Source organism: Vespa mandarinia, chromosome 24, assembly GCF_050613455.1.
Source record: "Vespa mandarinia isolate Hongniang chromosome 24, ASM5061345v1, whole genome shotgun sequence".
In the NCBI taxonomy this organism is placed as follows: domain Eukaryota; kingdom Metazoa; phylum Arthropoda; class Insecta; order Hymenoptera; family Vespidae; genus Vespa; species Vespa mandarinia.
In genome coordinates, this window is record NC_140833.1 from 1,828,928 (window position 1) to 1,854,331 (window position 25,404).

A 25,404-nucleotide genomic window follows, 5' to 3' on the forward strand; every position below is an offset into this window, starting at 1 on the left:
TCTATAGAGGGCTATAGTAACCTTTAAGTTTTCGAAACAATTATAGCGGCATAACCTCTAACCTTCGTTTGAAATTTAGTTGTCGAACTTGTTGACAAGTGATGTGGATTTTCTCGTAAAATTTTTATTTTTCAATTGAATCGAATATGTTCATAGTAACTAAAGAAATCGATGGAGAAAATATCAGCAAATTGTGTCGTACGTGTTTGCGAGAGGACGGTGATAAAATGGTTTGTTTGTTCGTTGGACCTGCAGGCTCTTCTCTCGCTGCCAAACTGAGATCATTATCGTGTTTAGAAGTAAATAAATATAACGTTACAATCTTCATATATATATATATATATTGTTATTTCTTTATTTTGCCTTCTTTATTTTTGCCTTGTCGTAGGTTTGGCAAGGAGATGGATTACCAGAAAAGATGTGTGACAGATGTGTCACCAGAGCAGAATCTGCCCTTTTGTACAGAGAACAATGTAGAGCAGCCGATAGGGCTTTAAGACAGGCTGCTTTAAAGGTATTATATTTATATTTTCTAATACTTTTATTTACAATTTAATAAATCATATGTTTATGTTTTATCCATTAGGTCTCTGGTTTAACTTCCTATGCAACTGTATCAGGCTGCAAACTGTATCAGCAGAGTCAAGGTTTTATGCCAGTACAAAATTCACACAAAACTTTAAAATGCATAGAATGCGGAGCTGTGTTTATGAGTTATCAAGAATTGTGTGCTCATAATAGATTGCATTTACCTTTCGTACAAGAAAATATCCCTGTAGAACATATGCACATCATAGAGTCTCAAAATACATATCTTAATTTCAGTCATTTAAATTCTAATCTCCCTAACGATAGTATACAGAATACTCAATTGTCACCATTAATTACGTCTAATGTAATGCATATGATGTCAGTAAATGAAGATGGTTCTAGTAGAGCTGCTTGCGCGCTCCATTGTTCTCTCTGTAATCATACATTTACTAATAGAACGCAATTAATATGTCATAATATAGCGCATACTACGGAAAATATAGATATATCTTGTGACAATGACAATATTGATATTTGCGAAAATTCTAATCAACTACCGCAAAATTTAAGCTACGAAAGATCCATGAATTCTGTCGATAATTCAATTGAAAATTTATCTTATCAAAGACCTAACGTGGATAATAATGAAATGCAGAATTTAAACTTTCCGGATAATATTCATCTCGATGATGTTCGAGAAAGTGGTACGCAACGTGTTCAAAATATAATGCATTCAGAAAATGATGTCACAAATGTGCATAATTTACAATTTACCAAAGCACCAAATGTTGAAACAGGTAGACATATCTTAAATAATTATCAAGCATGTTCATCCGATTCTAATTATAAGGAAAAACTTGATGCAAAGGAATTAACTAATTCGCATTCAAAAAAATACAAATGTAAATTATGCACTAAAGTATTTAGTCAAAAATCCAAATTACTTGCTCATCAAATATCTCACAGCGATCAAAGACCATATAAGTGTCACAGTTGTGAAAAAGCTTATGCATCTAAAAGTAAATTGAATGCGCATATGAGATTACATACTAAAAAGAATGTACATTTTTGCAAATTATGTAACAAAGTATTTACATATCCTTCTTATCTTGAAGAACATATGAAAACTCATAACAAGATATATAGTGATTCCAAAAAGGTATTGCAACTTGAGGGTTTCCAATGTAATACGTGTAAGAAACGATTTAGATTAATAAAAAATTTAAAAGCTCATGAAAAATTACATACTGGAAAAGATCTTGTTCAATGCGAGATATGCGATAAACGATTTAGTCAAAATTACAATTTAAAAGTACATTTACAAATGCACAAATCAATAAAGATGCATAAATGTGAATATTGTAACAAATGTTTCACTCAAAAGGGTAATTTGGTGGAACATTTAAGAATTCATACGAAGGTAAAACCATTTGAATGTAAATTATGTGGAAAAACATTTTCTCAATCAAGTCATCTTAAAAATCACGAGGCTTCGCATGTTTCCCTGAGACAACATCAATGTCGATTATGTGGGAAACGTTTTAAACTGGCGAATCATTTAAAGAGACATTTAAATCTACATACAGGAACAAAAGCATACAAGTGTGAGCAATGCAATCAAATGTTTTCTCAAGCTTTTAGTTTAACTAGACATATGAAGAGGCACAGTGATTCACATATTTAATTATAATATAAAAAGAAATTTTTATAAAATACATCAGATAATATAATATATCATTCCTTTAAATGTATATGTAAAATAATCTTCGTATTATAAATAATCATCGTAAAAAAAAAAAAAAAAAAAAAAAAAGAAAAAAAAGATAAAAACAATTACAACAATTTTGGTAATAATTTTGGTAATTCTTATTGATATAATGCAATTATTTTTCATTTTTAATTGTACAACCTATTTATAATTTTTTAGCGTCGTCGTAAGAATATGTATACCTTCTTCAAGTTGATCTTTGGTAATAGTCAATGGTGGTGATATTCTGATAATCTGTCCATGTGCTGGTCTTGTTAATAAACCCGCATCACGTAATTTCAAACAAATATCCCAACCTGAGGCGAAATCTACGAAAAAAAAAAAAAAACATAAATTATGATCGTTTTAAAATTGTATGTTTAAATATTGAATAGCTGATACACGAATAATATATTAAAATATTGTTTAAAATAAGTTTTAACTGTGCATTAGATTTTTTTATATCATTGCACCGTATGAACGTAAATCGTTTAGTTTAATAAATCTAAGTTAATATCGTCTAAGTTAATAAGTTTTTAATGAATACAAATTCTACCATATCTTATTTTATTAATTGCCATATATTTTTAAACAATAGATGAAGAGGGTATACCTTTATTGATAATAAGTCCGGCTAACAAACCACGTCCTCTGAATTCCGCAGCAATATCTTTTGGTAATTTACTCAATTCATTTTTTAATACTTCGCCCAATTTCCTAGCATTCTCGGCAAGATTTTCTTCTTCCAAGATTTTAACTGCTTCCAAAGCAACTCTATTCCCTAAAGGACTACCGCCGAAAGTGCTACCATGACAACCCGCTTCAAAACACATCATTATCTGTAATAAATTATTACTGATACGTGTGTGTGCACATTTTCATATAAATAATATCGAATAATTTTTAAGGATGCAGATGTTAGACAAAAAAAAAATATTTTTCTTAACGTCTAAGAAAATCGTTAACATTTATAATCATTATGTTATTTGTCTTATAAATTTAAATACCTCATCGTTCGCCAAGACACCAGAAACTGGATACATCCCACCAGAAAGTGCTTTTCCTAAAATCAAAATATCTGCTTTTTGATTTTCATGATCGATCGCCATACGTTTCCCAGTTCGACATAATCCAGTCTGCACTTCGTCCGCGATCCATAAAACGTTATATTTCGTACACAAATCTCTAACACCTTTTAGATATCCATCCTGTAGAAAGTGAAATAATCGAATAATCGAAATTAAACATTTCAATGTTTTAGAATAGCTTTAAAAATTTTTATGGATAGAGATGAGCTTTTAAAAATGATAATTATTCGCAACCTACTCTCTAAAATATAATCAATATCGAATGTTGTTCGATAAACAATTCAAAATTGATTTGATATAAATCTGCGAGTTGAAAAAAAAACTTAAATAAAAAATAAATAATTCTCGCGTGATCTATTAATCGAATCAATTTTGTATTATCATATTTTATATTTAATTTCATAAAAACGAAATAACGTTTGACATACGTTCGGAATAATGACGCCAGCTTCTCCTTGAATCGGTTCCATCATGAATGCGCAAACGTTCGGATCTTCTTTAAATTTTGCTTCGAGAGCGGTTAAATCATTATAGGGTACTTTATCGAATAGTGGCATGTACGGACCAAAATCATTGTAACAATTAGGATCGGTCGATGACGACAATGCTGCTAACGATCTGCCCCAAAAATTATCTTTAGCAAACACAATCGTTGCCTTTTGGCTTGGTATTTTTTTTATTCTATATCCCCAACGTCTGGCCAATTTTATAGCCGTATCTCCACCTTCAACTCCTAATAAATATTTAGAAATGTTACATTAAGAAGTTTCCAATGTAACGTTGCAACAAATCTCACTTGAATTAATATAGTTTTATATTAAATAATTAATTAATATTATGATAATATAATTTTTATAAAAAAAGACAATCATTTTTGTTACCTGTATTCATAGGTATGAATCTATCGTAGCCAATTAATTTCGTTAAATATTCTCCTAATTCACCGTGCGGTTCCGTATAAAAAGCTCTTGCAGTGTGAGTCAATTTTTCTGCCTGTTCCTTCATGACTTTGACCAAACGTGGATGACAATGACCTTGACTGACGGTCGAGAAACCAGCTAAAAAGTCGAGATAACGTTTCCCATTATTGTCCCATAAAAAAACTCCATCACCTTTGGTTAATACCACAGGTAGGGCCTTGAAGTGTCTTGCAGCGTATTTATCATCTCGCTCGATTATTTCCTGAGTGCTCAGATACTTTTTTTTTTGATCGTACATCTTCTTCGTTACATTGAGAATTCTTTGTCTAAGAGATTGCATTTTTTTTCTTTTTCTTTTTCTTTTTTTTTCAACACATATAATCGAATATCAATATGATAAATTACTGTAACCCTGGTTTCAATTATTAAAAATATATTAATATTAATAAAAAGTGATTAGAGGGAATATATATATATATATATATATATATATATATACATATACATATATATCAACTAGAAATACAGCGAGATACTTTCTAACGAAACACGTAAAATGTACCATCATTTATAGCAATGTGGACGATATAAGTGGGGGAAACTTATTTACTCCTAACTTGTTTGTATACAAAGTTGTGCAAAGGGGATTTAAAATAAATACCACATCGATGTACGTATGTATTCAAAAGTCGCTGATAATGGGCCTTTGTGTTTGTTAAGGCGCCAATGTTCTAAAGTAAACTCATAATTACAAACAATATAATCTTATACGTTAAAATCGTTCAATGTCACAATTGATAAATAAGAACTGTATAATATATCTTAAATCGATCGATCATTAAAATGTGTTTATATCGATCGAATAAAAAAGAAAACAAGAAAAAATGAGAAGAAAACAAAAAAAAGAGAAAAAAAAGCATTAAGTACAATTAATTTATAATTATAAAAGAAACGTGATCGATTAAAAATAATGAAAAATAATGATTAGAAATTAAAAATTCTGTTCAATGTACGATTTTATAAAATCACATGTTTTTTCAATTCTCTCCGGGCAATATATTGAAGATTTTTCGAAAGAAATATGCTAATAATGTAATGAGATATTTTTCCAAACGGAATGACGATAACATAGCTTTTTATGACTTTTTACAATCCGATATTTAATTTTCTTTATCTCTTATCAGTCATTCTTCCCTCAAGTCATAAGTATTTAAGCAAGTGTAACTATGGAGGTAAATCATATTAAGAATGTTAACGCGTTCTTGTCATATAATGATTATTGTTACAAGGAAAAAAAAAAAAGGAAAAAAACAAATTGTATGAATTACTTTGCAAAATATCCCAATGTATATAAATAAATAAATATATATATATGTGTGTGTTAAGATTCTCTCTCTTTCTTTTTTTTTTTTATATATTAGTAACTACAAACAGGCAAGAGTACAAAGCTATCAGTTTCATAATGAGTTTTCTTATCTCGTACGAGTTATTAATACATTGGAATATAGTAATCTAATATGCGCTTTAATTTAACGCTATTTATGTATTACATCGTGCTTCGTCAATAATGCAAAAATATACTTGGATATATATATATATATATATATATATATATATATATATATATGTATATATATACAACCAATGCATTTTCTTAAAGATTATAATACAAATATGATGTATAACTACGATATAATTATTCATCGTTAATAAATGAATTATCATTAAAGCGATTAGAATCTGATAAGTATATATTTGATGTTGCACGATGGAGCGTTGACATATATGACGAAATACACTTGAGATAATAATCGAGACATCGTTAAGAAAGGAAACTTTTGTATAATACATCTCTTATACGGTGATAAGGAGTAACTGTTCATTAAATGATTAATGAAATTAAATGCAAAAGAAAAGAAATTTATTTTATAGAACTATATCATAAATATATAACATATGTATAATATGCACTCTCATGGCATATGTGTGTGAACGCTTATATAAAAGATATTTTATAAAATTTTATTTTATAAATTTCAATATCGTTCGTGAAATAATATCCGCGCACTCTCTTATCTGAGATTCAGTAATAACTAAAGGTGGAGCAAGTCTAATAATATGACCGTGCGTTGGTTTTGCCAAAAGACCTTCATCCTTCAATTTTATACATACATCCATAGCATTGATCTTTTCATTGATAACGATAGCATTCAAAAGTCCCTTTCCTCTGACCAACGTGATAATATCTTTTGGAAGTTTTTCAAGTTCGTTCCTTAAAATCGGACCAAGCTTATCGGCATTGTCAGCTAATTTTTCTTCCTCAAGAACTCGTAATGCCTCGAGAGCAATTTTGCAACCCAAAGGATTACCACCGTATGTCGACCCATGTTCGCCAGGCTTTATGGTTAACATTATAGGATCATTGGCTAAGACTCCGGATACCGGATAAAAGCCACCGGATAATGCCTTTCCAAGTATTAAAATATCAGGCTTAACATTCTCGTGATCAACGGCCAATCGTTTCCCTGTTCTTCCCAATCCCGTTTGAACTTCATCGGCTATCCATAAAACGTTGTATTTTGTACAAAGCTCTCTAACGCCCTTCAGATAACCGTTCTTCGAGAGAATAAGAAAAAGAGAGAGAGAGAGAGAGACAGAGAGAGAAAAAAATAAATAATAAATAAAGACACAAATTAAAATATACACAAGGATCATCGTCACTTTGACAATATTTCTTTCTTTTTATTCTCTTACCCGTGGTACTACTACTCCTGCTTCACCTTGAATAGGTTCGACCATGAAGGCACAAACGTTTGGATCGGCAAGTGCTTTTTCAAGAGCAACCAGATCATCATACGGTACCAGCTCAAAACCCGGCATAAATGGACCGAAACCACTGTAACTACTTGGATCGGTACTTGAGGATAAAGCACTCATTGTTCTTCCCCAAAAGTTACCTTCAGCGAATATTATTTTTCCTTGATATTGCGGTATATTTTTTCTCGTGTATCCCCATCTTCGTGCTAATTTACAAGCCGTCTCACCTCCTTCTACTCCAGTGTTCATTGGCAACCATTTGTCATATCTATAATTAAAATAAATAAATAAATATATATATATATATATATATTATTATTATTATTATTTTTGATCTATTAAATTTAATATACGTACCCAAACAATTTAGTTATATATTCTTCGAATTCACCTAAAACATCTGTATAAAAAGCTCTCGAACTTAGTGTTAAGATCTTCGCTTGTTTCATCATAGTTTCGTAAATCCTCGGATGGCAATGACCTTGATTGACAGCTGAATAAGCACTTAAAAAATCATAATACCTTTTCCCTTCGACATCCCACATGTATACTCCTTCGGCTTTACAAAGTGCTACTTCAAGAGGATGATAATTATGTGCACCGTATTTCGATTCCCGTTCATATACTTGCTGTGATGTAATACTTCTGGGATATTGTAATTTCTGCAAAATAATTACGTATATTTTTTTGATATTATTCGTAAGATATTTTTTTCTTTTTTTCTTTTTTTTTGTTTTTTTTTTTTGCTTCTTTTCTCTCTCCTCTTTTTATTCGAAACTTCAATTTCAAGGTCGAAATATAAGGAAATATAATTAACTTACTTGTTTACGAATTTTTAACAGATTAGATTGTGAAGTAAAACGAAGATTTCCGAGTATCATTCGTGTCAGAGATTCCATTGTTACTTGATTTTATTTAAAGAGATATATTCACGGATGGAATAACTGTAATCAGAAACAATAGAGAAGTTATAGAGCGTAAAAATAGTTTCTTCTTCTTCTTCTTCTTCTTTTTCTTCTTCTTCTTCTTTCTTTTCTCTCACTCTCTCTCTCTTTCTCTCTATCTCTCTCTCTCTCCTGTAACGAATAAATCGAAAAATACAATACTATGTTTAAGATCTATTGTATATAATATTTTATAATTATTCTTCGTTTATCGGAATTTATTCGATTCGTCTATCGAATAATAAACTAAGTAAAAAATTAAATTTAAATTGGGCGAATAAATATATTCAAAAATACCTTCGTATTGTCTATTAAAAATATATCAAAGTAATTCGTAAATGATGGACGATATAAACGTGATTGTAACACAGAACAATATCTCAATCGAATTAAATCAAATTGAATACTTTTGTACGATCGTTAAAATCTCATTAAATATAACGTTCTCAAAGGATAGAAATGAACTGTCGTGTGTTAGTATTTATAGTGATCGCTACTTCTCAAATCATTTACCCGTCTCACACGTCATATGATAGATAAGAAAATGTGCTTCAGTTCTTGTAGATAATAGTTAAAAGGTGAACTTTCTTGAAAGTTCAAAGATCTTTAACGTCGTTCTATAAATTTTAATTAAAATCTCTCTCTCTCTCTCTCTCTCTCGCATTTTGAAATATTATGTATATGCACTTATCATTTTGCATGCATTCTATATATAAAACGTTCATATCGTTCTTTTACTAATAATAACTAAATATAAATATATATACATATATATATATATATATATATAGATTTATTTATATATTCTTTTTATTTATTTATTTATTTATTAGGAAAAAAATTTTAAGGAGTCAAGCTAATATTTATTATATTTTTTTTAGCTTATCGATTAATTGATAACATTGATGTTAAAATCGATATAATTTTTTATTTAAAAAACAAAAGAAAAAAAAGTAAAAAGTAAATTCAACGTGAAGTATATGCATTTATCGAATGTAATCACGCGCGCGCATACACACATCCAAATCATATACATCGATTATTTCATTTATTTTACCGCGAATTTTATAATATAAATTCACTGATATAATTTAACTTAATTTATAAATTATATATATATATTTATATATGTACATATATATATATAGGTATATATACGTCGTAATGCATCGAAATGCATCTTAATTGTAAATACATTTATAACAAATTGTTCGTACTAATAAATAATAAATTATAAATGAAAATAATCACGTAAAATAAGGAGCACACCACATTTGATTAACTTGAAGTTGTAAACCAATCATTTAATCTTCGTTATTCACTGTGAAGTCATTGGCATACTCGTTAACGCGTAAATATTTGAATGGACCAATAAACATACGCGCTGCTTTAGTTGTACAAAATTCAAATATCATTTATTTTATAATTGCATTAACAAAATTATGTACATTTTTTTTAAGTATTTAATAATTATTTTCAATTCGATAATTAGATTGAATATCCAATAATTAGGTTAAACATTAATCTCTATTGTCAGTTTATTCAAATTACAAAAGTATACTCGTTAGATTGTAAATAAAATTAACATCCTATTGGCTGAATTTATTGACCATTTATGAAAAGAAATCATTAGGATATCTAGTATTATTTGGTGATATTTTATTGGTATTTCTCGTATTTCTTTTCATTCAAATAATTTAAATAATGCGGAACAGTTAAAAAGTGCTACTTGCTTTGAAGATAGGTGAGAGAGAGTTATATTAAACAATAAATTTACTATAAATATTTAGTTTATATGAAACATGAGCGATAACGATTATGATACACTTCGTCAAAAAAATATTGCTGAAAGGAATGCCATTGTAAGTAAAGACATCCTTTTTTCTATAATGTTATTTAACCCAAAGCTAAAACATTGATAAATTTCAATTATTGTATATTTATTTTTTGTCAACAATTACATTTCTAATAATTAATTTCTTTCCTTCAAGTTTGCAGAATTTTTCAAGGAAGTAAATAAATTAAAAGCCGAAGAGAAGAATTTACAAGAAGCACAAAAAGAAAAGGAGAATATTGAAAATGAACCACCCAGAAAAAAACGAAGGATAAGTCACAACAAAGACAATGATAATGATTTTAAAAATAGTAAACGATTACCATTACGTAAACGATATAATACCAGAAGCACAGCTAAATATTCTACAAGTGATGAATTAAATGATTCTGATAATTATGAAAATAGTAGTAATGTACCTAGAAGGAACAGAGCAAAACTAAAAGTTTTGTTTCCCTGGGCAAAACCATTCCAAAGGAGTATTGATCTAATGAAAATGAGAGTATGTGATATTGATGAGAAGGAAGAAGAAAATGATGATGACGATGATGATTATGATTATGATAATAATCTATCAGATGAATCTTTTAGCAATAAAAAATATTCCAAGGTATCAAAGTCTCCATATGATCCTAATAGCATACCATCGGTTGATAAGATAACACAGGAAATGTTAGATAATGTGGCAAAACGAAGTACACTAAAAAAATATTGTAAAATATATGGTACAAGTTGTCATCAATGTAGACAAAAAACTCTGGATACAAAAACAGTTTGTAGATCAGGAGAATGTATTGGTATAAGAGGCCAATTTTGTGGGCCTTGCTTACAAGGAAGATATGGAGAAAGTGCAGTCGAAGCCTTACAAGATCCAGTAAATTGAATGCACTTTCTATTGTGTGAAATAGGATAAATATGTACATGGTTATGTGCGTATATATACATAATTTTTTTTTTTTAGAACTGGGCCTGTCCTCCTTGCAGAGATTTATGTAATTGTAGTATATGTAGGACAAGGAATGGTTTACGACCAACAGGAATTTTAGCTCCTGTAGCACAAGAAGGAGGATATTCATCGGTGATGGATTATTTACAATCTGTTGAAGATGATACATAACTTATTTTCATAGAATATAAAAAAAATTGAATGAAATATTAATTTCACATATTATGTATTTTTTGATAAAGTAATGCTCGTTTATATAAACATAGTATTTCTTTTATATATTGCTGTCTACCAATTTCTTTAATTTTTATTTTACAAAGATAATTTCTAAAAGAAATTCATTTTATAGCAACAATGGCATATTGTCTTGGTGATAAAACAGGATTAAACAAGCGTAAAATAACAGTTTTCGAACATTGCTTACTGTTCTGTAAATATATTACTCTGTCTAATATAATTGCTGCCTCTAATACCGGACTTATATATATACGTAATATTTGGAAAAGATCCAATTTTAATTTAAAATGTATATGAGACCGGTACAATTCTTCTAAAATTTCAGTCGATGGTATCTAAAAAAAAAAAAATAGAGAAGAAAAGAAAAAAAAAGAAAAAAAAAAACGTTTCTTAACAAATTTACTACTATAGTAAATAATGGTAAATTACTGATACTCCTCTATTCCTTACTTTTTTGGCATCTATACCAATTTTCAATAATGCCCATTTTGCATAAGTTGGAAAATCACACAATGGTCCCCCACGTCCTATTCTTACATCATATAAACCTGAAAACATCCATTTATTATTATTTAAGGAAAATAGATTACTTATACATAAAATTAATTAAATTTACCCATAGAATGTAAAAGTACTTGTAACAATGCTCTGTAGAATAATGATGGTGACAATGATTTGGCTTCTTTTGTTCGTTCTATACATTGTTGTGCCAACATTCTGGCATTTCTCGAAAAATTAATCCTTTTGGTAAATGATTCGTTTACTAAATGATAACAACATGATACAACACAAATTACTTTAAAGTTATCATTCTGTAGAAAGACTTTCATAAGAGAATGTGCTAAAGATCCACATGTATGTAATCCAGTTAGAATCAAGTTACTTTTTAAATTCCAATTTGGAAAATGTTTGTTCACCATTGTATTGTAATCTGTGTTATCGTCAATTTTAGTAACTACATATTTAACCTAGAAATAATATACGCTAATAATGATTGTAAGAACATAAAAAATAATCTATTTATAATATTTATTTAGTATACCAAAGATGAAGTTTGTTTTCCCATTTTTTTCATTTTTTCTGCTCTATAAATGGCTCCTTTATGACATAAGTCTGATGAATCAATTGCAAGTACAGGTAGTCTATAACTTTCTGCTAAATATGTTGATAAATAAGCTTTTCCAGCACCAGCATCTATTACTAAACTTCTAGTTGAATTTGCTATATGTCCAACAACATGGCCAAGAGCTTCCACCTCGTGAAACTTTTTTTTACTCATGAATCCTTTATCTTCATTTTTTATTTCATTAAATTTCCATTTGTCATTATCTAGACTTAAAAATTGTGGAATATCTTTAAAATCCAATATCATTGGACATGCTTGCAAAGACAATAACTTTGTAACTTTTATAAATTCGTTTAATCGAGTAACCGTTTCATTTTCCTTCCAAATATCATTGATTGTTTTAACATTCTCAAGTTCTAATTTTAATAATTCAGGTAAACATTTGTCCCATAATTTTTCATTAATAAAGTCAACTAAATGACAATCAATGAGTTGTTCATATAGATTTAAAAAATCTATAACCTTATGGAAATGTTCTATATATTGAATCATTTTATAAATAAATTCTTTACAATTGGTGTAGTTGTATATATATATAAATATATACAAAATATATATATATATATATATATATATATATATATATATAAAGAAATTAAGATTCAAAATTCAAGTTTGTTAGCTTCAGGATATACAGGATTTAATTTTGCTAAAGAGCAAAATTTAACATACTTGAATTTAATATTTTCTAAAGTCTTTAAAATATCTGTAGTATCGTCGTTATGTTTAGGAAAATGATGAATATTATCTAAAATTTCATTGGCCAACGATATAACCTTCTCATTAGCAGTTTTATTACTATGAAGATACTGCTCTATAACACCACAATAATATCCTAATTGAGCAGCTACTAAACTAGCTCTATGATATCCAAGATGATATCCTTTCAATAATCTGTTTTGACCACTTTCATATCCATCTGTGTAACCAGATTTCTGCGCTTGCTCTTCCGCGAATAATAGATTTTCAAAAACTTGATTAACATCAAAGTCCTCCTTTCTTTCAGACATAATTGCGTCTTATCTGAAAAATAATTAATTAAATTATATAAACATTTCAAATTTTTCTCCCATCGAAAATGATAATTAGTTTACATTACATACTTTATATATAAAATATTATATTTTATAATATAATAATAATTGCTCTGTATTTTATAAAAGGTAACATTAACGGATAGAAAATCTTTTTGTTCATATTACAAATTTAAAAAATATTCAAATCTTAATATTTTAATGTAAAGGTGAAAAGAAAAATGTAAATAATGTTTCAAAGAATTTTAGGTTAGCGGCTTCTTCGCTAATCACCTTACTTACGAATTTCCTTCGCCATCGAAGTGCATTGGCCGACATATTTGAACGGTCACATTGGCCAATCATATCATCCGAAAATCATCGTTCTTCACGTCGATGTCATATCTGTATTTTTATTTAGGTTATAATTCGAACGTATTATTATAACCACAGGCTTTTCTCATAACCATAGTTACATTTTCATAGTAAAAATAATAATTTTAACGGTTCAATTTTCAACATCAAGAATTAAATTTGTAGGCGTGCTGAGTAATTGAGAAGTAAAGAGATACAACCAACTTCAGAGGCGTGTCATGTTTGCAAGTAACGCGGCGTTATTGTTCGTACTATTCTTGAAGAATTTGTAGGTATAAAATTTATAATCAAAATGCTTGCGTTAGGCCCAAAAAAGGATGGAGGACCCAATGCCAAATTTTTTGATTCTGCGGAAATTCTCGCACAACTTGATGGGGTTAAACAGTGGCTCCTGAAAAATTGCAAAAAGGTATGTACATATAGTTGGCGTCGAATTCATTAGGAAACATTTTATATATGTCTTACAATGCTATTAATTTTCTTTTAGTTTTTTTTGTTAATTTATAGTCAAACATGTATTTTGATATTTTATCTTTTATTTTTATGTCTTAGATTCCAAACTTATGTACTTTGATGCCATATTTTTCTAATTGTTTCAGTATGCATATGCACATGTGCTAACTTACTCTTTCCATAGTTTCATATGATTAAATTATACTTTCTGCGATTCAAGTTTCAAATCTTAAATTGTTATAATTATATCTTATCATATGATATTTAATATCGCATAGAATGACTTCATACGACAAGATTGTACAAATTATGTTAACTATCATAAAGTTTTTAAAGTCAATTTTGTACAGTTGTATTTATCAATATTTCTTGCAGTATGTACAAACAGATCCTCCTACTAACAAAACCTTAGCAACTTTAGTGGTACAATTACTTCAATTTCAAGAGGATAACTTAGGAAAAAATGTAACTAAACCACCTATGACAAGACTTCCAGTATGTATAATATATTACTTATTATAATTCAAATTACATATATATATATATATATAAAAGTAACAATATATATATGTATGTATATATACATTGTACAGACAAGGTAATAATTATTTTCTCTAGATGAAATGTTTCTTAGACTTTAAACCTGGAGGAGGTTTGTGTCATATACTATCCACTGCTTATCGATTTAAGCAAGAACAAGGATGGCGGAGATTTGACTTTCCAGTTGGAAAGGTATTATTTTAGATATAAATTTTTATATGTTAAAGTTATTTCTAAATTTTAAAAGTATATATTATTTTACATAAGATATATTTTATATCTAATAGTACAATATAATATTATTTTTTTTATTTCTTTCTTTCTTTTTTTTTTTTTTTTTTTTTTTTTTTTCTTTTTTTAATTATCCCTGTATAGTCAGGATCTCGTATGGATCGTATAGTAGAAATGTTAATGGCAGCAGAGCGTGCTTTAACTCAAAATAGATGTTTGACTATACCAAGCGTTTTTGTAAGAGCTGACGTCGATAAATCAACAGCTACAAAAGTAAAAGAAGCAGTAAGACGACATCAAGGCACAGTTGTTGAAAATGAAGCAGATGCTACACATATTATTTTTCCACCAGTAGATCCAATGGAAGAAGAATGTGCACGACCATGTATGAGACGTGAAAGATCGGTTCTTCTTCATTGGTACTACTTCCCAGATAGTTATGACTCTTGGACTACTCTAGATCTTCCTTGGGAATTTCCTGAAGGAACTCTTAATATTACAAGTACAAGGTAAAATTAATACATCGTTCGTTTATAATTTCTTTTATAATTTGACTCAATTAATTATCTTACAAGACTTAACATATATTTTTAGATCGGTATATAAGGTATCGGCAACTTGGGCGCTTGATTTAGATCAATATAATGAATGGATGAATGAAGAAGATTATGAGGTAGATGATAGTGGACAAAAGAAAGTTCACAAATATAGACTTTTAGTAGAAGATTTGATGGCACAACCTGCTCACCCACCACCGGGAAAAAAGCCAAAAAGAAAAAGATCACCTAGTCCCCCACCAAAAGTTGGAAAACGCAAAAGGTTTGTGTTGCATATAATGACATTGTAGAATGCTTATATATTATAAATGGAAAAAGATAGAATTCAAATGTAGCACACTATGATGTTTAAATATAATATGTTCAGTAGCAGGGCTCCATCAAATATACAAAGCACTTCATCAACTTCTTCGGCAGCTACTCCAAAAAAATCACGCGGTGGTGGGGACGAAGAAGAAGATCTTACTCAAGGGATGGAAGATCCACCAGCGGAACCTCGGATTGTAGAGGTTGTTGCTGCTCCTGCTAATCCACCGGTTACAGGTCAAAGTAGTAATGCAACTACAAGTAGTAGTTTGGCATCAACTGGAAATAAAAAACAAGATAATGAACTACAACCTCTTAAATCCGGTAATATGGCAGATTTGGATGAACCAATGGAAGGTTTGTAAAATAAAATCCTTTTAACATAATATACTTTGTTCTTTGACATAAATTGTTATATTTGAAAATACAAATCCATTGACTTAGGTGATAAAGGAAGTTCTCAGGGTACTCAAGATAGAGAGGAAAGAGATACAAGCAAAGAAAGAGGAGAAGGAGGCAAAGGAGATGAGCCAGAAGATAATGTTACGGAACAGACACATCATATAGTTGTACCTAGTTATTCTGCTTGGTTTGATTATAATTCAATTCATACTATTGAAAAAAGAGCATTATCTGAATTCTTCAATGGCAAAAACAAATCTAAAACACCAGAAATTTATCTTGCATATAGAAATTTTATGATCGATACATATCGATTAAATCCGACGGAATATATCACATCGACAGCATGCAGGTATAATTTTATATAAAATATTTATCAATGATAAATTAAATGCTACGTAATAATATTTGATTATCGTTATAGGCGCAATTTAGCTGGTGACGTTTGTGCGATTATGCGCGTACATGCTTTTCTGGAACAATGGGGTCTTATTAATTATCAAGTAGATGCAGAATCCAGACCAACGCCTATGGGTCCACCCCCAACATCTCATTTTCATGTATTATCAGATACTCCATCAGGTCTTGCACCAGTTAATCCAAATCCACCAAAAACGCCACAACCATCGGCAGCAAAAACGTTGCTTGATCTCGAGAAGAAATCTACTACAGCGCTCGGTGTCGAAGAAAAAGTTTCGGCCAGTGCTATGACAAACTTTGGTTTAAAAATTGATCAGTATTCTAGGAAACCAGCAGTGTTAAAGAACAAACAAGCGGCCGGGGCAACGCGCGATTGGACGGAGCAAGAAACACTTTTATTATTAGAAGGTTTAGAACTTCATAAAGATGATTGGAATAAAGTCTGCGAACACGTTGGTTCTAGAACGCAAGATGAGTGCATATTACATTTCTTACGATTACCCATAGAAGATCCGTATCTTGAAGAAGGTGGTCCAGAAGGTTTAGGACCTCTTGCATATCAACCGGTACCTTTCTCAAAGGCTGGAAATCCGGTTATGAGTACGGTCGCATTTTTGGCTTCAGTCGTAGATCCTAGGGTGGCAGCTAGTGCGGCAAAAGCTGCTATGGAAGAATTTGCTGCTATTAAAGATCAAGTTCCAGCTGCGTTATTAGATCAACATTTGCGAAATGTTCAAGCTAGTGCCAATTCAGAAGGTAATTATGTTATAAATAAAATAACTTATTTCTATTACAAGAACTCTCTCTTTCTCTTTCTTTCTCTCTCTCTCTCTCTCGATGAAAGTGATCGATAATAGAAAAGACAATTTTTGATCATTAGGAAAATTTGATCCAGCTGCTGGACTTGCACAATCAGGTATCGCTGGTACGGGACCACCTGAACCACCTGACGATACTACAACGCCATCAACAGCTGGTACCCAAGCAACAGCAGTTACTTCTCCACATTCAACAGGTCCAGCTTCTATAGAGACAAAGAAAGAGGATCCAGAAAAATCAAAGGATTCATCGGACGTAGAACAATCCCCATTGGAGATAACGAAGAAAGAGGACGAATCTAAAGAGAGCGAAGACGATACTAAATCTTCTATTGATGCTGAAGCTATAGAGGCAAAAGAAAAGAAGGATAAGGTAAATTACATTATATATATTATATAATATCAATACGTATGGATAAAAATCAACTAACTAATCGAATTATTTACTCGAATAAAATACTAATGAGAGATTTTCCTTATAAATAAATTAGGTTGTCAGAGATGCCCAATTACAATCCGCAGCAGCGGCGGCATTAGCTGCTGCTGCCGTGAAAGCGAAACATTTGGCGGCTGTAGAGGAACGCAAAATAAAATCTTTGGTCGCGTTACTGGTTGAAACTCAAATGAAAAAATTAGAAATTAAATTACGTCATTTTGAAGAATTAGAAACAACGATGGAACGCGAACGCGAAGGACTCGAATATCAAAGACAACAACTTATTACCGAAAGACAACAATTTCATTTAGAACAATTGAGAGCAGCTGAATTCAGAGCACGACAACAGGCACATCAACGTTTAGCCCAAGAACAACAACAACATACTCCACCTGAGCAGACATAACTCCATCGTGAGTTATTTTAAAATATTAGCGACAAGTCATAACAGCATTAACTCTATGCTGTTATGATTGTTTCAAATATCACTCTGTAGGATAGTAAAAAAAAAAAAAAAAAACATAAATTACACTTATATAATTACACATTCTATCACCTTCATTACACCAGACAACAACAGTTTTTAATTCGTTCTAATTATCATATTTTCTTTCATGTTTATTTCTTAATTATTTTACCAAATTTGTATAGATTTTTGTACCTGTATTCATAGTCAAATAGTATATATTCAAAAAGGATTTAAAAAAAAAAAAAAAAAAAAGAAAAAAGAACTATCTTAATCTTCTTTTTCTCGGTGAATTATAAATTTATTTTGAAAATTTTTAGATCACAACTATGAATAGAAGCTGCTATTACATCAATTTTATTTTGAAAAGTTGTTTGTTTGAATGAAAAAAAGATATTGTTAATTAAATATCTTATTTTCAAAATCAAATTACTCGTTAGCGCTTGTAAATTTTGCATATATAAATACATACAACACAAATAATCCATTAGTGTCTACATTAAAATCAATCATTGTAAACTATAAAGCCATAAAAATAATAGTAAGCATTTTTAATACTTATTATAATACTATGAAGTGTTTCACTTTTTATTATTTTTTTTTTTTTTAGTTTTATTTTTTTTTTTTATATTTTTAATTCTTTTTTTTGGTAATTTTACGATCAGTCTATAAAGCATGATTGTGTATTAATTCCAAAACTAAATCAGTCATCAATCGAGCACATTCAGCTCCTGGTGGTGGTGGTCGTGGTGGTGCTCGTGTATTGCGTTCTTCTTTACCAGCTTCTGCTCTTTCATATAAATCTGGAGCTTCATCGCTTGCACACGTACTAATTGGCAAAATATCCAAAGCTAAACCAACACCAAATCGTCCACATCTTCGCATTTCTTTATTCAGTCTAAACAGAAATGAATATAGGAATGATTGTGTAACGTCTATGTTCGTTTATTATCACATTTTTTTCACATCATTACTTTTTCATGTTGTATATTGAAATATTGCATTTTTTTTTTTCTTCTTCAACATATTCTTTAATTTTTTTACTCACAATTCCCATATAATAGAAGCATTTTTTGGTGGTTGCTCTGGATTAAGTATATGGAGCGATGACATCAAATGAAAATGATAATGTTGAAGCAATTGTGTCATGTATGTCTGTCTAACTTCTCCACTTGTACAGCAGTACAGTAAATTTGCAAGATCAAGAGCAAGTGAACCAACTCGACTTAGTTGAAAGTCAACTAAGTAAATATCCTGAAAAAATTAAAGAATTAAAACATATAGAGGATACAATTTATTTTCTTTTTTTTTTTTTTTTTTTTTTTTTTCTTTCTTTCTATCTTTTTTCCTTTTTTTTCCACGATAAATTCTAAATTAATAACACACGGAACATAAAAACGATTTTATACATAAAATTGATCTACTTATAATTAAGAAATACCTTTTGTGTATTCCAATGCAAAGTATTTTACTAGTGTAAATAAATTTATTTATAGATAAACATTCATAAAAATAATTAAGAAAATAGTATATTTAAAATAAAAAATAAAAAAAAACAAAAGAAAACATGAATACCGAATCTTATTCATAAAATATATTAAATATTTTCAATGATAATGAATATATGAAATAATGTCGATATCATATGTATTAGAAAGTTCAAAAGAGAATATTTAAGAATATTTGATATTTACTTATCATATATATATAATTATATAATTATATATATATATATATATATATATATATATATATATAAATGAATAAATAAAATATTGCATATTGTTAGCATGAGAAATTATTTGCATCTTGATCAAAGACATATTCTAAAATGTGTTTATTATCATGCATAATAATATCTTTCTTTTTTTCTTCTTTCTTCCTTTTTTTTTTATATATATATGTTCTTTTACATTCTAGATTCCAAAGCCTTATAGGCTGAATGATTAAAGTGAGATCTTTCGTATAAAAATTAATGATAATTATAGGAAATTTTTTAGACTAAAAAAACTTATAAATTTATATAATAAAAATAAATTCAAATAAATATTGTTCTATTTTTTTATTTCTTTTTCTATTTAAATTAATTATTATTCAAAGGAGAATAGATACAATATATATTCTACTCCTATTGCATGATCTTATATGCTTATTTTATTTGTCAATAGAAAACTTACTTCAGTTTCTGAATCTTGTTGATCTCGAAAAAGGATATTATTAATCCAACAATCACCATGGCAGAATACAGTGAGTGGACCCTGTGCCGCAGCAAGTTCGCTCATTGTACGAAAAAAGACATTGTCATTTAAAAAAGCATTTAACTTTTCCATAATTTCTTCTCTCCTGTGTTCCATACATGCAGGAAGACCATCGGATACCATTCTTATGGCATTATTTGCAGCAGTCTTATAATATTGTCGATACCAATCTTCATTCTCAATACGAAACAATACTTCTTGTATGCCTTTACCATCATTTGGATTTGATAATTTTAAGAATTCTTCCGGTCTTTGTGAGCATATGAAATAAATAATTAATTAAATAAAATATAAAAAAGAAAAAAAAAAGAAAAAAAGAAAAAGCAATATTTGTACCCTTTATAAGAAATCAGATAGATTAGATTTACCTTGTTTCTCTTAATGTAAGACTAAGTGCATGAAAACCAGCCAGAGCCTTCAATACAAGCTTTAAATGTTCAAATTTGAGACCTTTCCGTCTATCTGCCATTTTAAAACCTCTTTCCCTCAAATCTTCCATTGCTATAAGATCAGCTCTTGCGGCATACACTTTAGCAATGCCATTGAAAACTTTTTTACCATTTAACTGCATCTGATTTAAAGCAGGCCAAACGTATGTATAAAATGCTACTTCATTACGAAATAGCAATTCACTTTTGAAAGCTTCCCTGCGTTCCTTTGATTGAGGCAAAACTTTATAAATTATTGCACGTTCCCAATTATCCCATTCTCCACTTTTCAATTGTTTCTTGCCTTTTGCACGAACACGATATAACATTGACGTGTAATTATCTCCTCTTCCTGATCCTGGCTCTTCTTCTACACTATTAATCACTACGTCAGATTCATCTTTCATAATCAATTCACGTATAGACTCTAATGTAAGCCGCATAGTCTTCCTCTCTTATATATTTTTTTAAATTCTTAAAAATATCAAATGCAATAAATAGATCCTCTCTCTCTCTCTCTCTTTATTTCTCTCTAAGTTGGTCGAATGAGACCAGATATGACTGTCTTAGTTTTTAAAGCAGATGAAAGTGTTATGACGTTATGCTGTGTGATGCAGGAAATAGCTATTTGAGTGACAAGGGATTACAGCCTCCCACCATCGTACAATCTAATTCATTAATCGTTCGGGATCGAGACTCAAGGGACAAGGACATTACGATGTACATGTCGATCGTGCATGTGATTTACATTCCTTAGGGGGACAAAGCTACTGAATTATATCAATAACATTCGCTAAAATATATGCAGTTTGTTCATGGAATAAATTTTATATAGTTTAATATACGTCCGACTATTTATAAGCACTAATATTATAGATTATTCATTAAAAGAGATTAGACAATATATATTTTTATTATTAATAAATATAAAATCACGGGACACGTATATGCTCATTTAACGAATTCATTCTAATATATCTATAGTTACAAGAGAAAATTTTGAAATAGTTAATAGATTTATGGATCAGTATAATCCAATAAAAAGGTTACAGACTACTGTTCATTATGTATTTATAGAATTAGTACTGATCAGATAGTTCCGATTGAAATACATCATTTCCCACTAAACTGATTAAATTCTTTTTCTCAGCCATAGTAAGTGGAATAACATTATATATTTTTCTAGCCATTAAAGGAGTCTCTTCTAAACCAGATATCATTGCACATTTGATCAAAAGCTGAAAATCAACGAATTATATACAATTTGAATATATATATGTATAAAGTCTAATGATATATAAAAATTATATATATATCTTACAAGAGCAACTGGTGCATAGCCTTGTGAAATACAAATTTCTAATAATTGATTGATTTGATCGGCATTTAATATACCCATTACAGATCCTTCACAAGATGTTATAAAAGATAATATTTCTAATGCTTTATCATACCAATTGGCACGTAACAACAGCAAAATTATATCTTTCAATACTCCAATATTCCATACAACTTGTCTAATACTTGAGCGTTTTAACTGAAAATAATAAATATTATTATATAATGTCGATTCAATATATAAAATATCATAAATAAAGTATAAATAAATTCATTAACCTGTTTATCATGCCAGATATCCAAAGCAAATGTTGCAAATACTTCATGAAGTGGAGATTCACTTTCAATATCACAATGAGAAGCTATATCTAAAGGTATTTGTATTAAATGTTCATTTTGTAACATATTATATATTTTTAGTTGGGACATGAGTTTTGGTAAATTTTCCATAATAATTTCTTTCGATTGAAGTTGTAAAATTGTTAAAATGTTTTCCATAATGCTCATTTCTGGTATATAAACATGCATACTTAATTCATAATAAAACTCAAAGAACTTTTCTATCGGTAGCATTTTCAGTTTTAAGTTAACATAGTGTCGATAGTAGATATTCTCCTAAAAATGAATAAAACAAATATTATATAATATATATATAGATTGAAATTAAAAGTTCTCAAAAACTTACAAAATAAGCATTAGAAAGAAATTTATAATTGTCATCTTTTAAAAGAAGTGCATGCAGTCTATCTCCTATTTTCAAGTTATTTTCTTTTTTAGCTATTTCCATTGCAACAGGAAAGAAGTTAATATCTTTAATATCACGAAATTCAATGGTCTCCATTTCTAATACATCTAACATATTCTCTAAAATTGTGATTAAGGATTCGCCTAAATGCAAAAATAATAAATATAATTAATTAGTAAGAAAAACATTATTTTGTGTAATTTCATATAAATATAACATAAACTGTCTTACTATTTTGATTTTCCAAATAAAGTATATGGCAATACGAGATTAATGATGGTTTTATTTCTAATGATTTAAATATATCCAATAAAGAATATGTAAATTTTGCTGCTATATTATATGATTTCAATGTGTAAATTAGTTCCAAAGAGGAATTTAATGTCCCTAAATTAGGATGTATGCCATTATTACTCATGTCTTTAAATATTTTTAATATCTCATTTTCAGGTTCTATCAAAGTTTCTTTCACATATGGTATTATTCTTATTATTGCATTATATGCGCTAACATTTAATGGTATTTTCTTCTCTTTACATTGAACAAATAGCGACCAAGCTTCTCGTGCCTGTGAAAAATACTAGATATTAATACCTCTAGTTTTTAAATTTACAAAAAATGTAATATACATGTAATATATATATATATATATATTATGAAAAAATATTATACCTGTAAATATTTAGCCTTGCCACATATTAAAGTATTGTACGCAGCAGCAGCTGTTTCAGCATCTTGCGATATCAAGAAATTAAATAGTTTTTCAACTTCTTCTACCTCTCTAAAATTAACAACAATTAATAATATAAAAAAATACAATAACTCTTTCAGACTTTAATTTATCCAATGAGGAAAATATTAGTGTTTCCCTTAGAATACATACTTCCAATTACATTTTCTCGTTTCATATTCAGTAAACATGTAAAAGCGTTCTTCTTGAAAGGTAAATTGCTTAAGATTTGAACTATTAGAAAAGCATAACAATTCTAAAAGATATTGCTTAGCTTTTATCGACACATTTTCTTCCAATAAGTTATATATTTCTAATGCCTCAACTGTTTTACCTTTTGATATTGTATTTAACAATATTTCTTCTGAAACTTCTTCTTTTTTTGTATATATGACTGGTGGCATAAATTCCTATGAACATTTTATATATATATATATAATGTAATATAAATTTAATTTTATAAACTTACAGAAAAATCTAAATATAATTTTAATAACAATTAAAATCACACTTACCTCTATAACGGGATCAGCAATATTCTGTTTGAATAAGTCAGCATGTTCTTGATGAACCCACATTCCTGTCTTTCTGCCAGATTCAAATGATAATGCATAATGACGTTGAGCATGCTTGGATGTAGGCGTTAAATATGGATCATCAAAATATTTATAATGTGGAGTAAAGTAATCTCTGGAGATAGTTCTTTCTAGAGCCTATAAAACATATAATAAATATTTTTTTTTACATTTTATCAAGATTAAAAAAAGGATGGAAAAGTATTATAATTTTTACAAACCCTTAAAATATCTGTCGGTCCACGTTCTATTTTATCTGGTATTTTAATATCAACTGTAGAAGATGCTGTAGAAGATACTGTAGAAGATACTGTAGAAGATGCTGTAGAAGATGCTGTAGAAGATGCTATAGATGACGAGGATTGCAATCGTCTTATAATTTTACTGGTCACCCTATAGAGTATAATAATATTTTTTCAATACAATAAAATAAAACACTATTTACGATAGTAAAATATTGACATGTTAATATAATAACAACAATTGGTGATAATTAAAGTTTTTTCTTTGAAAAAAAAAAAAATATATATATATATATATTAAATTAAGTATAATGAAAGTTTGAAAGTCCCTCGAAAATAGATCAAATAAAAATAACTACGTAATATATATATATATTTGGATACATTTGTATGATTTTTCAAAAAACATAACCACATACCGGCATGATGTATTTGTTAAAGCGTTCATTACGTTATTTCTATTATCAAAAATTCAAGAACACAAATGAACTTTTTCGAATATAGATAGGTTAGAATTTCAGCACGTTGTAAACTAATTCTTTCACGATATTAAAAGCCTCGATTGGTAATCACATTATCACAAAAGCATTGCCATTCATACACCTTCAGTTATTTGGTTGCCTATATACAGGCTTAATAATGTTAAAATTTCCAAGAAATACAAATATGAAATTTACTTCATTAATCATGGTCATTCGATTATTATAAATCAATTTTACAAATATATAATACATATAATTGTTTGTTCATACATTTAATTCTATCTGTCAAAATACTATGCTTGATCATCGATAATCGTATATACATATATATATATGTATGTATTAAATATTAAATTAAAAATTTTTAACATATAAACGATGTAATTACGTATAAAATAT

General features: G+C 28.8%; 9 protein-coding genes across 18 annotated transcripts; 3 read left to right on the forward strand and 6 right to left on the reverse strand.

The window, feature by feature from the left end:
• Positions 1-14: 14 nt before the first annotated feature.
• Positions 15-2,215, forward strand: LOC118442835 (uncharacterized). The gene is made up of 3 exons (XM_035869000.2): positions 15-299; positions 389-514; positions 587-2,215. The coding sequence occupies exons 1-3, from the start codon at positions 147-149 to the stop codon at positions 2,213-2,215; spliced, it is 1,908 nt and encodes a 635-aa protein (XP_035724893.1). The 5' UTR covers positions 15-146.
• Positions 2,187-4,804, reverse strand: LOC118442837 (ornithine aminotransferase, mitochondrial). The gene is made up of 5 exons (XM_035869004.2): positions 4,248-4,804; positions 3,795-4,099; positions 3,286-3,486; positions 2,892-3,117; positions 2,187-2,607 (listed from the first exon to the last, which is right to left on the reverse strand). Exons 1-5 carry the CDS (start codon positions 4,624-4,626, stop codon positions 2,441-2,443), a joined length of 1,278 nt encoding a protein of 425 aa, XP_035724897.2. The 5' UTR covers positions 4,627-4,804; the 3' UTR covers positions 2,187-2,440.
• Positions 4,805-6,185: 1,381 nt separating this feature from the next.
• LOC118442836 (ornithine aminotransferase, mitochondrial) lies at positions 6,186-8,543 on the reverse strand. Of its 2 annotated transcripts, none has more exons than XM_035869002.2 (5): positions 8,345-8,543; positions 7,925-8,047; positions 7,461-7,765; positions 7,041-7,371; positions 6,186-6,902 (listed from the first exon to the last, which is right to left on the reverse strand). In XM_035869002.2, exons 2-5 carry the CDS (start codon positions 8,000-8,002, stop codon positions 6,309-6,311), a joined length of 1,308 nt encoding a protein of 435 aa, XP_035724895.1. In that variant the 5' UTR covers positions 8,003-8,047; positions 8,345-8,543; the 3' UTR covers positions 6,186-6,308. The 2 variants fall into 2 exon arrangements, with proteins under 2 accessions (XP_035724895.1, XP_035724894.1); XM_035869001.2 differs by having other exon boundaries at positions 7,925-8,179.
• A 1,148-nt stretch (positions 8,544-9,691) lies between these two features.
• LOC118442840 (uncharacterized) lies at positions 9,692-11,098 on the forward strand. Its single transcript, XM_035869008.2, has 3 exons — positions 9,692-9,909; positions 10,039-10,755; positions 10,843-11,098. The coding sequence occupies exons 1-3, from the start codon at positions 9,850-9,852 to the stop codon at positions 10,996-10,998; spliced, it is 933 nt and encodes a 310-aa protein (XP_035724901.1). The 5' UTR covers positions 9,692-9,849; the 3' UTR covers positions 10,999-11,098.
• Positions 11,037-12,727, reverse strand: LOC118442839 (methyltransferase-like protein 25B). Its single transcript, XM_035869007.2, has 4 exons — positions 12,107-12,727; positions 11,681-12,032; positions 11,515-11,612; positions 11,037-11,399 (listed from the first exon to the last, which is right to left on the reverse strand). The coding sequence occupies exons 1-4, from the start codon at positions 12,680-12,682 to the stop codon at positions 11,166-11,168; spliced, it is 1,260 nt and encodes a 419-aa protein (XP_035724900.1). The 5' UTR covers positions 12,683-12,727; the 3' UTR covers positions 11,037-11,165.
• A 50-nt stretch (positions 12,728-12,777) lies between these two features.
• Positions 12,778-13,643, reverse strand: LOC118442841 (uncharacterized). 3 transcript variants are annotated; one of them, XM_035869010.2, is made up of 2 exons: positions 13,507-13,643; positions 12,778-13,213 (listed from the first exon to the last, which is right to left on the reverse strand). In XM_035869010.2, exon 2 carries the CDS (start codon positions 13,198-13,200, stop codon positions 12,793-12,795), a length of 408 nt encoding a protein of 135 aa, XP_035724903.1. In that variant the 5' UTR covers positions 13,201-13,213; positions 13,507-13,643; the 3' UTR covers positions 12,778-12,792. The 3 variants fall into 3 exon arrangements, with proteins under 3 accessions (XP_035724903.1, XP_035724904.1, XP_035724902.1); XM_035869011.2 differs by having other exon boundaries at positions 13,498-13,617; XM_035869009.2 differs by lacking the exon at positions 13,507-13,643 and adding an exon at positions 13,294-13,491.
• mor (SWI/SNF- related protein mor) lies at positions 13,560-23,147 on the forward strand. 7 transcript variants are annotated; one of them, XM_035868992.2, is made up of 12 exons: positions 13,560-13,624; positions 13,744-13,806; positions 13,884-13,987; positions 14,407-14,526; positions 14,650-14,763; positions 14,947-15,311; positions 15,397-15,621; positions 15,727-16,022; positions 16,110-16,419; positions 16,492-17,243; positions 17,368-17,678; positions 17,797-18,267. In XM_035868992.2, exons 2-12 carry the CDS (start codon positions 13,797-13,799, stop codon positions 18,145-18,147), a joined length of 2,958 nt encoding a protein of 985 aa, XP_035724885.1. In that variant the 5' UTR covers positions 13,560-13,624; positions 13,744-13,796; the 3' UTR covers positions 18,148-18,267. The 7 variants fall into 7 exon arrangements, 6 of the variants coding, with proteins under 6 accessions (XP_035724885.1, XP_035724884.1, XP_035724882.1 ...); XR_014983535.1 differs by lacking the exons at positions 13,560-13,624; positions 13,744-13,806 and adding exons at positions 22,527-22,605; positions 23,009-23,147 and having other exon boundaries at positions 13,871-13,987; positions 17,797-18,154; XM_035868991.2 differs by lacking the exon at positions 13,560-13,624 and having other exon boundaries at positions 13,665-13,806.
• On the reverse strand, positions 18,632-21,517 carry LOC118442838 (uncharacterized). Its single transcript, XM_035869006.2, has 4 exons — positions 20,834-21,517; positions 20,385-20,715; positions 19,256-19,461; positions 18,632-19,105 (listed from the first exon to the last, which is right to left on the reverse strand). The coding sequence occupies exons 1-4, from the start codon at positions 21,334-21,336 to the stop codon at positions 18,874-18,876; spliced, it is 1,272 nt and encodes a 423-aa protein (XP_035724899.1). The 5' UTR covers positions 21,337-21,517; the 3' UTR covers positions 18,632-18,873.
• Positions 21,973-25,233, reverse strand: LOC118442833 (small ribosomal subunit protein mS39). Its single transcript, XM_035868998.2, has 10 exons — positions 24,943-25,233; positions 24,503-24,674; positions 24,222-24,419; positions 23,860-24,116; positions 23,649-23,757; positions 23,208-23,544; positions 22,917-23,119; positions 22,511-22,846; positions 22,215-22,430; positions 21,973-22,131 (listed from the first exon to the last, which is right to left on the reverse strand). Exons 1-10 carry the CDS (start codon positions 24,969-24,971, stop codon positions 21,973-21,975), a joined length of 2,016 nt encoding a protein of 671 aa, XP_035724891.2. The 5' UTR covers positions 24,972-25,233.
• Positions 25,234-25,404: the final 171 nt, after the last annotated feature.